Source organism: Thunnus thynnus, chromosome 8 (assembly GCF_963924715.1).
Source record: "Thunnus thynnus chromosome 8, fThuThy2.1, whole genome shotgun sequence".
NCBI classification, from domain to species: Eukaryota; Metazoa; Chordata; class Actinopteri; order Scombriformes; family Scombridae; genus Thunnus; species Thunnus thynnus.
Window position 1 is genome coordinate 30,691,888 of NC_089524.1, and position 12,560 is coordinate 30,704,447.

At 39.5% G+C, this 12,560-nt stretch overlaps 1 protein-coding gene across 2 annotated transcripts in view; it reads left to right on the plus strand.

Moving 5' to 3' along the window:
- Window positions 1–12,560, plus strand: part of tbl1xr1a (TBL1X/Y related 1a) — a 51,308-nt gene that overhangs the window by 26,970 nt on the left and 11,778 nt on the right. For both annotated transcript variants that reach the window (XM_067597943.1, XM_067597944.1), the window contains exon 3: window positions 10,653–10,754. In XM_067597943.1, coding sequence (XP_067454044.1) covers window positions 10,697–10,754 — 58 coding nt within the window. In that variant the 5' untranslated portion in view covers window positions 10,653–10,696. The remainder of the gene's footprint in view (window positions 1–10,652; window positions 10,755–12,560) is intronic.

Sequence of the window (12,560 nt, forward strand, 5' to 3'; positions counted from 1 at the left end):
TTCATACATACCTGTTTTTAACTACCGTGCATCACCTCCAACCCCGGGGGTCAGCTCACCCCAAGTCTGGCTCCGTTATGAGGTTTGGGTACCAGGTTAGCTTGTTAGCCTGGATGCTAGCTGTGGGAGGCATGCATAAGACTCAGTGGAGCCCCATGAGTGAGAACTCAGCGCGAAAGATGCTCCAGAGGAGCCGCTGAACATTCAGTATACCCACGTTGAAGTGTTTGATGATAGAAACTCGTTGCACCCTTGATCTTGTGTGTGACGATGGAAACACTGATGCTGCGGTTGACAATAGAAAAGTTGCACTTTGATGTCACGTCAATGGTGCAATGTTCCTATTATCAAATGTGTTTGACATGACATTAACTGGTGCACTCCTCTAACACTAGACACGATGGTTGTGCTTTTTAGTGCACGTCCACTTGCACCTGTGCTGTAGTCATTGTCAGATCCGGTCTCACTGTGAGAATTACAAAGCAGGCAATAACCACGACTTGCTTCTGATATGTGCAACAGACTTGACCTTCTTCTTAAAGTGATTGGGATTCGGACTTCGGCAAGGTCTACTAATCCAAGCCGGCACGGCAGCTCGCAGCGAGATAACAACCTCTGATTCAGTGGCCCTCACTGACCTGCTGCATTCAGATTGACACGAGCTGCCTAGAGCAGGTTTAACTGCCCGTCAAGCGAAGCTAGCTGGCAAGGCCTACATGCTACCATCTGTCACCGACAGACAGCTAGCCTCACTGACCTCTCATAGGCCATGTGAGGCAGAGCTTGGCTTGCCAATGCAATCTGTCACTCCAAGAGACCGGTAACCCTGCAGATTGTAGTTTGTGTCTGTTGTCATTGCATCTTGCACAACTGCACTGTGGAATAACAAAACGTTGTACTTGGGTTTACAGTGCTGTCATTTAGTATGAAAGCTTTACATACCTGTCATACCTTGTAAGGTTTCAATACGTCATTTTCAACAGTGCAAAATGAGGTGTGCTGCTGACATTAGCGTTGTCGTTTCTTAATGATGATAATAATGAACATCAGCAACCACACTGCCTTCTTAAATGAATTAGAAGGTTGGTGTTTTGCACATAACAATTCTTTTGTCAGGATTTTATTCAGAGCCATGGATTGTTGCACACTGACAGTGAACCATCTCTGGCCTTTGTTTACAGTATACAGCAGCTGAAAACATGATCTGATTAATCGATTGACAGAAAATGGATTTTATTTTAATTAGGCTTGGGTGGTATCTATTTTTTCATACCCTCCTGACATTTCACCAGGATATACGGTATATGATGGTATTTGTGTGATAACATTGGTGATAGAAGTCATTGCATGTATGACATTTTCTAGTTTACAATGCTGTGTGTCTAATATGCAGTCAGTCTACTTAGACAAGTCTTGCTGGGTTTAAATACTTATGGCCCATAGATTAATGAATAGATAGGAAATAAGAGCCCTTCTTCTATAGATTCTTGCTGGAGGACCCAGTGACCCTTGTTGCCACGGCAGACTGACACATAAATGTGCTGAATGGAGATGATGTGCAGGTGGTGGTGGCAGACTGGCAGTTGAGTAAAATCATGTGGCTAATAAATTGCTTTTGTAGTTAGAAGAAATCATCTGGCGATATTCCCATGATTCCATATATCACCTCTGCTGTGATGTAGGGTGGCTCATCAGTGTGGTTCGCAGTATCAGAGCCTTTTTTCTTCAAGTGAAAATCAAGGTATGTTAGTCTGATTATGTGTCAGCTGAATGGAGCAAGAGTACCTGATGAACACAGAGACACTAGTCAATGACTCCAAACAATTCCATGATAACTTAGGGTGTTATTGTGATCGCACAGTGTGCCAGTGAAAATCATTAGTAGCCCACAGCGGCTGCTGCAGAATGAATATAGAGGAAACACTGCTTTGGGGTACGGACTGGACTATTGGTCAGATAAAACTGGCAATTTTACTTCGTGACGCAGGGATTTAGGAAAATATTGAGGGCTTTTTCACCATTTTCTGAAATTTTATGGACCAAACGATTAATTGAGAAACTAGTCATCAGATTCATTGATAATGGTTATAAGTGTTAGTTGCAGCCTCAGTTGACAGTGTGTGTGTCATGTGTATATAGATGGAGTCTGTGTCTTGGTCATAATAAAGAGAAAAAAAATCTAAGGAATCTGTATCAAGATTTTAGGTTACGTTTGTTTTAAAATGACTAAAGACCAAAATATCAAAATATTGTTCCACTTTTTGTAAACCCCTGAATATTGATATCAGTATCAGTGTATAAATACTGCCTGGTTTTGGCGGCATTTTAAGGAATAGACCCAAAGCAACAGCTCAAATCAAATCAAAACGGTATTAGAGCAGCAGACATCACAACTTTGGTGTCCTTTATGTATAAATCAAACAAAGCTTTTAAAAGACATGAAACCTAAATGATGGTTATCATCATCACAGACCTGGAGAGACAAAGGAACACACATGATGCAACGCAGCACATCAGTGTGGTATGGCAGTGTGTGAGGGAGTGTGTTTCAGGGCATGCACCTGCCATCTAAAGAGGCCTTTTTACACATACAGGCTGTGACATTAATAGAATAAAGGGGTCAGACTGTTCCAGTAAAGTCAACAGCTTCTGTTATTAACACAAGCAATGCCTTTGTTATTTTAAAACAAAATGGCCATTCACATACTGCCACAAATACAGAGTTAAGTAAGTTAAAAGAAATATGCCCACACAATGTCAGGATGCTATGATGTACACGTAGCACTGGTGTAACAGTTTCTGTTTATATAATACAGCAGTAGGGAACATAAGCTGTAAAGCTGTGATTTCTTTTGGGGAAAAATAGGAATAGCAATCAAGAATGTGTACTTAACCAGTGTTACTACACGGTCATTGCACAGTTAATTTGTCCATCGAGGCTCAGCAAAGTAACTCATTTACTTTACAGCTTCCAGAAATAGTTGATTTAATCAATTAGTCAGTCGACTGAAAAGTAATGAACAACTATTTGGATAATAGATTATTTGTTTTAGTGTTGTTTTTTAAAGAAAAAAAAAAAAAAAATTCTTTTACTCCAGCTTCTTAAATGTGAGTTTTTTTCTCCTTTTATCAGAGTAAACTGAATATCTCTGGGTTGTGGACTGTTGGTCAGGACTAAACAAGATGTTTGAGGTTGCATCTGGAGCACTATTTCTTGACATTTTATAGACCAAACGCCTAATTGATCAGTCTAGAAAATAATCAACAGATTAATGAATAATTAAAATAACTGTTAGTTGCCGGCCTAATTGACTGTACTTTACAGTATAATGCTGTGCAGTTAATTTCTATGAGCAGTGACTGAACGTTGGCCTACAGGCTACCAGATTTAAGTTGGTGTTAAGGTATGTTTATGACTTCATACAAATTCATACAAAGAATTGATTAACCGATAATGAAAACAATTGTTAGTTTCAGCCCTAGTTGTGACAAATGATTAGTAAATGTGTTAATAGATATATAGTTAAATTTGCTGTGACAGTTAGTCACATTACCACATATTGATAAGATGTATTTATCACTGTTAAATAAAACCTTTGATTGGATGTGTCATTAGCCGTGTTGAAGTGAATGAATTATGTACACCAGCTGATAACACAAGGCAAATGTGATTTACTTAGTGATATTGATTTCATGTTGAGAGGGACAGACGTTCCCTCACTCATCCGTATGAATTGCATTCTCAGGAATGTGTCACATTACTGCACAGTTTCTGCTGCATGTGTGTAATTGTCATGTCCCGATTTTTCTTTTGGTGTGATTGTTTTTACTTTGTTGGTCTCTCTCTCTCTCTCTCCCTCCCTCCCTTCCTCTCTTGCTGTGACTTGATTTAAGATTTACTGTACAGGCCAGTTTGCCACTGGCAGCAGTCACAAGGGGAGAGAGAGAGAGAGAGAGAGGAGGGAGGGAAGAAATGCAGAGACAGAGATTCCCTTCTCCTCTCCCATCCCCCCACTGTTCTCCCACACTGTCAACACAGAGGATCTGGCTGTAGCTGGTGGCTCCACAGCACCACTGCAGTGGGATGGTGGTGGAGGGAACTGCAGTTCACTGTTTACAAATCTCTGGTCATCCCCAGGCAGTGCTGCTACTGTCTGCTGGGATTTAAGCAGAGGGTCTGACTGATCTGTGACTCAACAGTCTGTAGGTTTTCATTTCAGCCAAACACAACAGCAAGTGATTTTACTTTATTTTTATGCAATACTATGCCCCCCCCCCCTCATCTCAAAGAAATCAGCTGCTGTCTTGTTTGATTCATAAATTATGAATCTCCCTAGAGAAATATATTTGGACAGTTCAGTAGTTTCAGTGTCTGTTCTAGTTTTTAAGATTTATCTTTGTTAAAACAAGAAATGAGATAATTATTTCCATAGTTTCACCGGATTCAAGAATATTTTATATCTGTCTGAGTAACAACAACAGCAACAGTCAATATAATGATACACGAAAATATAAATGAATTAAGCAGATTTGTACTGGAAACTAGTTGACCTCAAATTCCATTTGACTTAGGCCTGAATGATTTGAGGGAAGTACCTAATAGTGATTTTTATGACCAATAATGTGGTTGTAATTAAATGGAGATTATCTTCTATGTATTAAACATCAGGCAATAGATTAAACATATGTTGAATAGCTTTTTAACATGAGCATAATCACAATCTTATAAAATAAGTGAAACAAGTAAAGCTGAGTCGTCCGCATAGAGAAAAAGATTACATATGCAAATAGCACAGAACCTAGGACGCTTCCCTGCGGCACACCAATTCAAGTCAATTCAGTTGTATTTATATAGTGCTAAATCACAACAGAAGTTATCTCAGGGCACTTTTCACATGGAGCAGGTCTAGACCGTACTCTTTAATTTACAGAGACCCAACATTCCTCCATGAGCAGCACTTGGCGACAGGAGCAAGGAAAAACTCCCCTTTAACAGGAAGAAACCTCAAGCAGAACCAGGCTCTAGGTGGCCGGCCATCTGGTTGGGTTAAGAGAGAAAGAGGAAGAGAGGGAGAGAGAGAAATAGAGAAGCACAATAATAACAATAACAGTAATATAAATATGACTAAAAATAACAGTAATAGCAGGCGTGGGTGGCAAACAGGACAACAGCAGCACGGGGTCTGCAGCCATGACCCAAGGAAACCCACGATCCATAACCAGGCAGTCTGTGACCATGATCCTTAGAACCTGCGAGACAAGAAAGCACAAAAACCCTGGGGAAGAAGCCAAGCTAGTAACATGCATTCATGGTACATGAATGCGTACAGATGGAGAGGGGGAGGAGGAGAGAGGATCTCAGTGCATCATGGGAAGTCCCCTGGCAGCCTGGCCAGTCCTAACTATAAGCGTTATCAAAAAGGAATGTTTTTAGTCTACTCTTAAACGTAGAGAGGGTGTCTGCCCCCCCCCCCGGACCGAATCTGGAAGATGGTCCCACAGGAGAAGACCCTGATCATTGAAGGGTGCAGTGTTCTAGTGGGGTAATAGGGTACTATGAGCTCTTTAAGATATGATGGTGCCTGAACATTAGGGGCTTGGTAGGTGAAGAGAAGGATTTTAAATTCTATTCAAGATTTTACAGGAAGCCAATGCAGTGAAGCTAAAATGGAAGAAATATGATCTATTATTCTAGTTTTTGTCAGTACACATGCAGCTGTATTCTGGACCAGCTGGTTCAACTTGAGAAATAACTGCTATACAGAGGAAAACTACTGCTCTAGTTTTCTCATCCATACCAAACCTACTTATCTAGAGACCTGTTAGGGCAGCCTGATAATAAGAAATTGCAATAATGAAGCCTAGAAGTAACACATGCATGGGCTAGTTTTTCTGCATCTTTTTGAGACAGGATGTGCCTGATTTTTGTTACATAGGTGAAAAAAGGCAGTCCTCGAAATTTGTTTTATGTGGGAGTTAAAGGACATATCGTGATCAAAGATGACTGCCATATTCCTTACGGTGGTGCTGGAGGCCAGGGTAATGCCATCTAGAGTAGTTATATCATTAGATGATGTGTTTCTAAGGTGTTTAAGCACAATAACTTTAGTAAGTTTAGTAGCAGAAAATTGCAGGTCGTCCAGGTCTTTATGTCCTTAAGGCATGCTTTGAGTTTAGTTAACTGGCTTCATTGATAAATATAATTGGGTATCATTTGCATAACAATGAAAATTTATGAAGTGTTTCCTAATAATATTACCTAAAGGAAGCATATATATTCTCAAACCTCAGATAAAGTGCTATCAACTATTTGACACCTATCAGTCAAATATGACTGAATCCACTCACAAGCCATGCTATTGAAACCCAGAGCTTTTAGTTTAGTGAGCAGAATCTGATGGTCAACAGTGTCAAAGGCTTTCTGGAGGTCTGATAGTATCATGCCACAGAATTTACCCTCTTTATCATCCTCTTTCCTTATATAATCAGATAGAAATAATAAACGTGTCTGTTGAGTGTGGCTCTCTAAAACCAGATTGCATTACATACAACAAATCAGTATTGCAAATTTTGCTATTGCTTTTCTCATGTATTATTTTCTCCAAAGACTTTTGATATGATTCCCAAAATAGAAAATGGTTGATAATTTCCCTCTTCTAATTTGATCCCTTTCTTATACAAAGGAATGAGCCTTGCAAGTTTCAGATCTTTTGGGACTCTACCAGACTTAATAACATGAGTGAGATAGGTGAAATATGTTCAGCAGCATCTTTTAGAAATCTAGCAGGCATTTCATCTAGACCAGTTGCTTTATAACATTCAAGATCTTTCAATAGCCTTAACACCTTGTCCTGTGGAACCACAGAAAGGTCAAACGAGTCCGCTACTGCTCCCAATTGTGAATAATAATTAAACATTGATTTTCCATCATACATCCCAAGGTTGCCTGGCAGCCTTTCTACAAGTTGTTTGGCTCCAGATGTACAAAAAAGGCATTAAACTTATCTGCTACCTTTGATCTATAAGAGGAAAGTTCACCATTAATGTTGAGACAGATATTATTTGCCTTAGTCTTAAGTCTTTTACTGTACCCTGTTTGTGTCAGAGACTGCCAAAGTTTCTTTGGGTTACTTTTGTGTTCAATTATTTTATCATGGACAAATACCCCTTTACTCTCTCTGATCTTCTTTTGCACCATATTTCTCAGTTAGCGTAGTGTCAAAAAGCTACTGAAGCTACCTTTGTGCCATCAGCACAGTTACTAGAATTTGCCGTCAGCAGAGTTAGAAAAGTTACAAGCCAATGTAGAATGGAAGTGGTTGCTGTAAATTACAGTGCATAGTTGTGCATCACATTGGTTGAATTCTGCCTTCAGTAAACTACAGAGACATTGTTAGCGGCATGTTGTGTCCGTATCATTTACTAGCTTGGTAACAGTATAAAACTGATTTGTAGACTCATTCAGTTTGTATGTGCTTTTTGTATTGCTTTTCTATTTATTTTAATGAAATGTCAACCTGACCATGGACGTTGACTTGTAGCCATGTCAGTTGAATCCTATTGCTTTTACATAGTCAGATACATACTCCACTTACATAGTGTAAGTGGAGTTCAAACTTACACACTCATTCATAAAAAAAGATGAAATAAATGGAGTTTAATACAACACCAACACAAAAATGAACACTTCTCTGACACAATGTCAACAACAATCAAGTTTAACACAGGTGGTATTTATTATAGGACTGTTGTATTTGTATTGTATATTTTTCTGTAGAAGTGTAACGTGAGATGTCTCCAGTTGATCTGAATGATCAGTTTCACAGCCAATCAAGACTCTTTTAATTAGCTGTTACTGAACAAATTCTGAGACTGCAGTATTTTCTACTGTCATACAGGTCTGTCATAAACACACACACATAAACCACTAATTGCAGGGGTGTGGCAAGTTTTTAAAGTCTACCAGGCGACTGAAAGTATGCAACTGTTGTTAAGTTGTATAAGAAGTGAAAGCAGCCCAGCAGCTGCTTATGATTTAATAATAGGCCTGATTTAGAGGACAGTATGTCTGCAATGTTAGTGTTTGATAGGGCGGCAGTAACAGCTCATTTCACCATTACTAGAAGTTGCTCATTAGCATTGGGCTACTTTTGTGGCAGTGTTTGTAATGTGATTAAGTTACATCAGAGTTGAACTTCCTATCTGTGTGGTAGCTTGCATTATTTTGTCTACCCACCCTTCTATATCTGACCCTCAGAACAATCTACTTGCTGACAGTTGTCTCCATGGAAAACACAATCCTCTCCCACAGATAAATATTGCTGAGCCAACATGTCATAGGACAAGATCACCTCTTCTGCTTTCTCGGACACTGAGCTGTTACCTGTCTCCTGGGTCATGAACAGATCCCGAAACAGCTCAGATATGGCAGCAGCCTTACTCTCCTGTGAGGCCGAAGCAGTCTGCCATCTCTGTCTCTAGTGTGGTGTCTGCTACCGCTGCTGTTGTGGCTCAGGATTAGCAAAAACAACTAAACTTATCAGTGGTCACAGGAGTAGACACACTAACTTCCACAGTGCTATGTGTATTCTGTGAATATGTCCTGTTTGTTGTTGCAGTTTGCCTTCAGGTTATCATTAAAGATTAATCTCATCTCATCTTCCTCTTCTAATTACCAGTGGAAAGTATATAAGATGATAGCATCGCTGTGTGAAATTCCACAGTTTGCTACTCGTGTTAGGTGGTCAGAAGAGGCTGGTTTAGCTCTGCCCTACTGTGTTTGACATTATGCAACGTGAAGGCCAAAGGTCATGTTAAATGTTTTTCTGTGCCAGACAACAAAAATCTAATATCCTGGGAAATTAAATGTATGCCCAGGAGACGGTGTTTCATCCACTTAAATGCCATTAAATGCACAGAATGTCTCCTCCTGGGAGAGGGGGGCTGCAGACACTGAGCTCCAGGCATTACGTGGCTGATTATTCTCAGGGGAAATGGGCTTTGAGCTGGTCCTTATTTGGAATCAGCTCCCTGCCTCTGAGAGTTTTCAAAGTCGTGGCTCCCAATCTTTTTGGTTCATGAAACCATAGGCTAAAGTAATGTTGAATCATGCCATGAGGCGTCACAGTCCTGTTGATTTTTTTTTCTTTCTTATATTTTTCAGTTGAGTAGTTTGGATTGGTACCCAAATGAGTGCATTAGATTATTTATAGTGGAGGAAAAGCAGCTTGTGGTGGAGGCATGATTTAACACTTAAGAAGAACAGTAACAGAACAACTTCAGAAAATATGAGTCAAACATTGACTGAGGTCACATGGAAATGATGGAGTCTAAGTTCATCAAAATTTTGTAATTCCAGACAACTGGTACTACATATGTGCTGTTATCATAACAGCCTTAGATTAGTTTCAGACCCACTGAAAACACCCAGCTCTCTTTATTTGAATGAGGCCAGTCCAGTGAGGCAGCAGGGTGCACACACACCCCATCCGACAAGGCAATGGCCAATCATCTTTTATCCACCAAAATAGGACAGTTTGGTACTATGACAACACTGGTGTGAAATGTTGTTCAGGCTAGGTGAAAGATGTTGTGAAGTGTCTGAGGGTTGTATTAAGGACGTGCCTGATGCCAGATTAATCCGAGTACTCAACTAGGATCCCATTACATGTGATCTGTACCTGGAAACATTATCGGGATAATGACATCCGATCTATGGGTCTTTGTATTTACACCTAGTATTAACATGCATTCTATTTTCTCAATTATGCCCACATAATTAGCAAATTAGCTAGGCGGGGCTGGTGGACTTAACAACAAACATGGTGCATCCCAGGTCATGGAAAACAAAGCCGTGGATGGGTGTTCATTATTTGTGAGGGAAGACTTCTAGCTACTGCTACTACTTGTAGCTTTTGACAGGGTGCTTAAACTAGCAGGAGCTGGAGTGAAAGTGACCTTTCAAGTTGCTGGGTGGAATTTAATTTATTCTTATGAATGTGGCCACAATGTACAGATTACGTCTCCACCTGCTCTGGCTGATCCAATCACAATGTGTTCTTAGTGCATTTACACCTGCATTAACGTGTGTTTTTTTCTTATCCAGATAAGTTATCAGGATACAGATGGCGTGTTGATACCAGGTGTAAATGGGTCTTTTATTATTCTGTAGCAAGGAAGAGCTTGTCTGTCGCTTCTTGGCGAGCTGACACGAGATAGCAGGAAGAAGTGGAGTTAGATGACCTTTCAACACGTTCTTGACTTTTTCTCAAGAATGTGGCCAAACTATCCAGCTTGCATTTACACCTGGCTGAGATCCAACTACAACACAAGCCAGATCTTCAGATGTGGTCTGACCAATCCAATCACATTCTGATTGTCTGCGTTTACATATATGCTTTGACAGCGGCTTTTCTTATTATCCAAATAAGATATCAGGATACACATTGCATGTTCACAACAGGTGTAAATGGAGTCTTAATTGGACATATCTTGTTATTCCAGCTGAATGAATAATTGAATTTTAAATGGATGAAAATAGCTGATACCATAATGTTCATATTCATATAAAAGTCTTCATTGTATTGGGGACATATTAAATGTGTTGTCGGGATAGTGGTGAGTGTTCACTGATAAATCTCTCTTTTTTTCAGGCTTGGTGTGTGCGTGCTGACCTCATGGTGTAACAGGAGTAAAGATGAGCATTAGCAGTGATGAGGTCAATTTCCTGGTCTACAGATACTTACAGGAGTCAGGTATCCCTCTCAAGCCCTAATATTTATCATGCTTGCATTTTTATTATTTTAAAATGTTCAGACACTGCTCTGATTTAGTGATTGTTTTATTTTCATTTTTATTATTACTATTTTTAGGTGCAATTTAATACACAAGCAGTTTATTTTATTATTTATTTCTGTTTTTCTTTTGTGTGTGTGTGTGTGTTTATATATTGTGTACACAATACCAGATCTGCAAGTAGTTTTTTCAAATAGTCATCACTAAATGACTAAAGAGAGAAATGAACATCCGTTGGGTCTGTAAGCTTGTAATATTGGTATATAGCAGGAACCTGAAAGCTGCATTTTAGCTTGTTTGGTCAACCTGTACAAAGTGTATACACAACTTCCTGTGTTTGAAAGGCAGAACATACTGAAGAGAAGTTGACAACACACACACACACACACACACACACACACACAACTATATGGAACAGATGGACAAAAAGCACTTAATGTCTGCAGTGTTATGTACATCAGAATGAATCATACAAACAGGAATGAGTGGGACAGAGTGAGGGGCGGTTTGCTACTGTTTAATCAATCAGAGATGGTAAATAGAGTGCATTCATATAGCACTGTTACCCTGAGAGCAGCGCAGAGGGTTTTACAAAACATCCCTTCCACCCACGCACCTGCACACAGGAGTAAATCTGGGGTCAAGTGGATAGATGTTCGTGACTATTAGTAAAGCTGGGCCTCCTACCTTTTATAAAGCCCTTTATGTGAGGATCTCTGCAGGTGTGACAATAACCTTTATGTATCTTTGGGGAGGTATGCAAACCAAAACTCTCATATCACTGCAAAGGAGCTGTCAGAAGGCTGAGCTTAGCTGGTGCTGGTCTACTGTTATATGTACACCGTGCCTGTCTATAACTTTCCTCCCCCTGCATTATTATATCACATCATACGTTTTTAAGGCTCATGATGGCTCACGTAATTCAAAACATCCTGTCACAGTTGTGTCGTATTTCATCTTTAATTCAAACATACAACAACAACAAACAAAAAAATGCACTTTATGTTTGCATAAAAGGGTTTGTTTTTGTCCAGGTTTTTTCATATTATCATGTTATCATGCATACTCATTTTTCATACATGGAAGGGAACTGTTTACTTTTTGAAATTGGCTCTGTGATCAGCAGACGAGCATACTCTGTTCTGATTGGATACACTGGAAGCTGCTTCTTTTCGGACTTCCGCCAGTTACGTTAACAATCTATAGTAGTAGGATTTCACTTCTTTTTCTCTTTCTTTTACTTGTTCATCTTCTCAAATACATTTGTACATGTTCAAGCCCAAATCTGATCCAAACATGAGAATGGACAACTTAGACAAGCCATGGAAAAACCTTAGCAACAACTTTAGGGTTGAAGGTAGAAAAAAACATCCCAAAGAAGTGTTCAGAGCAGGCTGAAGCCCTGACTTTTGACTTTCAAGGAGCAATTCTATTTATGTTAAACTCAAGGTCTGGAACTTTGACCATGTTTAACATCTGACATCATAACAGAATATAAATAACAGAAAATCAAAAAAAGCAGAATATGTCCCCTTTAAACGTACCTTTGAAAATATTGAGCATCTAATTTTTGTGAGTACAGCAAATGTGTATCTAAGCTACGTTGGGTTGACAATAGAAATTCCTGTGAGGTCATGTTCCATTTACTAATTATAACATCATGAGAGGTTGGGCAGCATAACTGATATACAACATTTTATTGATTTGTCATTTGTTCATTGAATTGATTACGCATGAAGTGCACCAGTGCAGCTGAAACTATTATA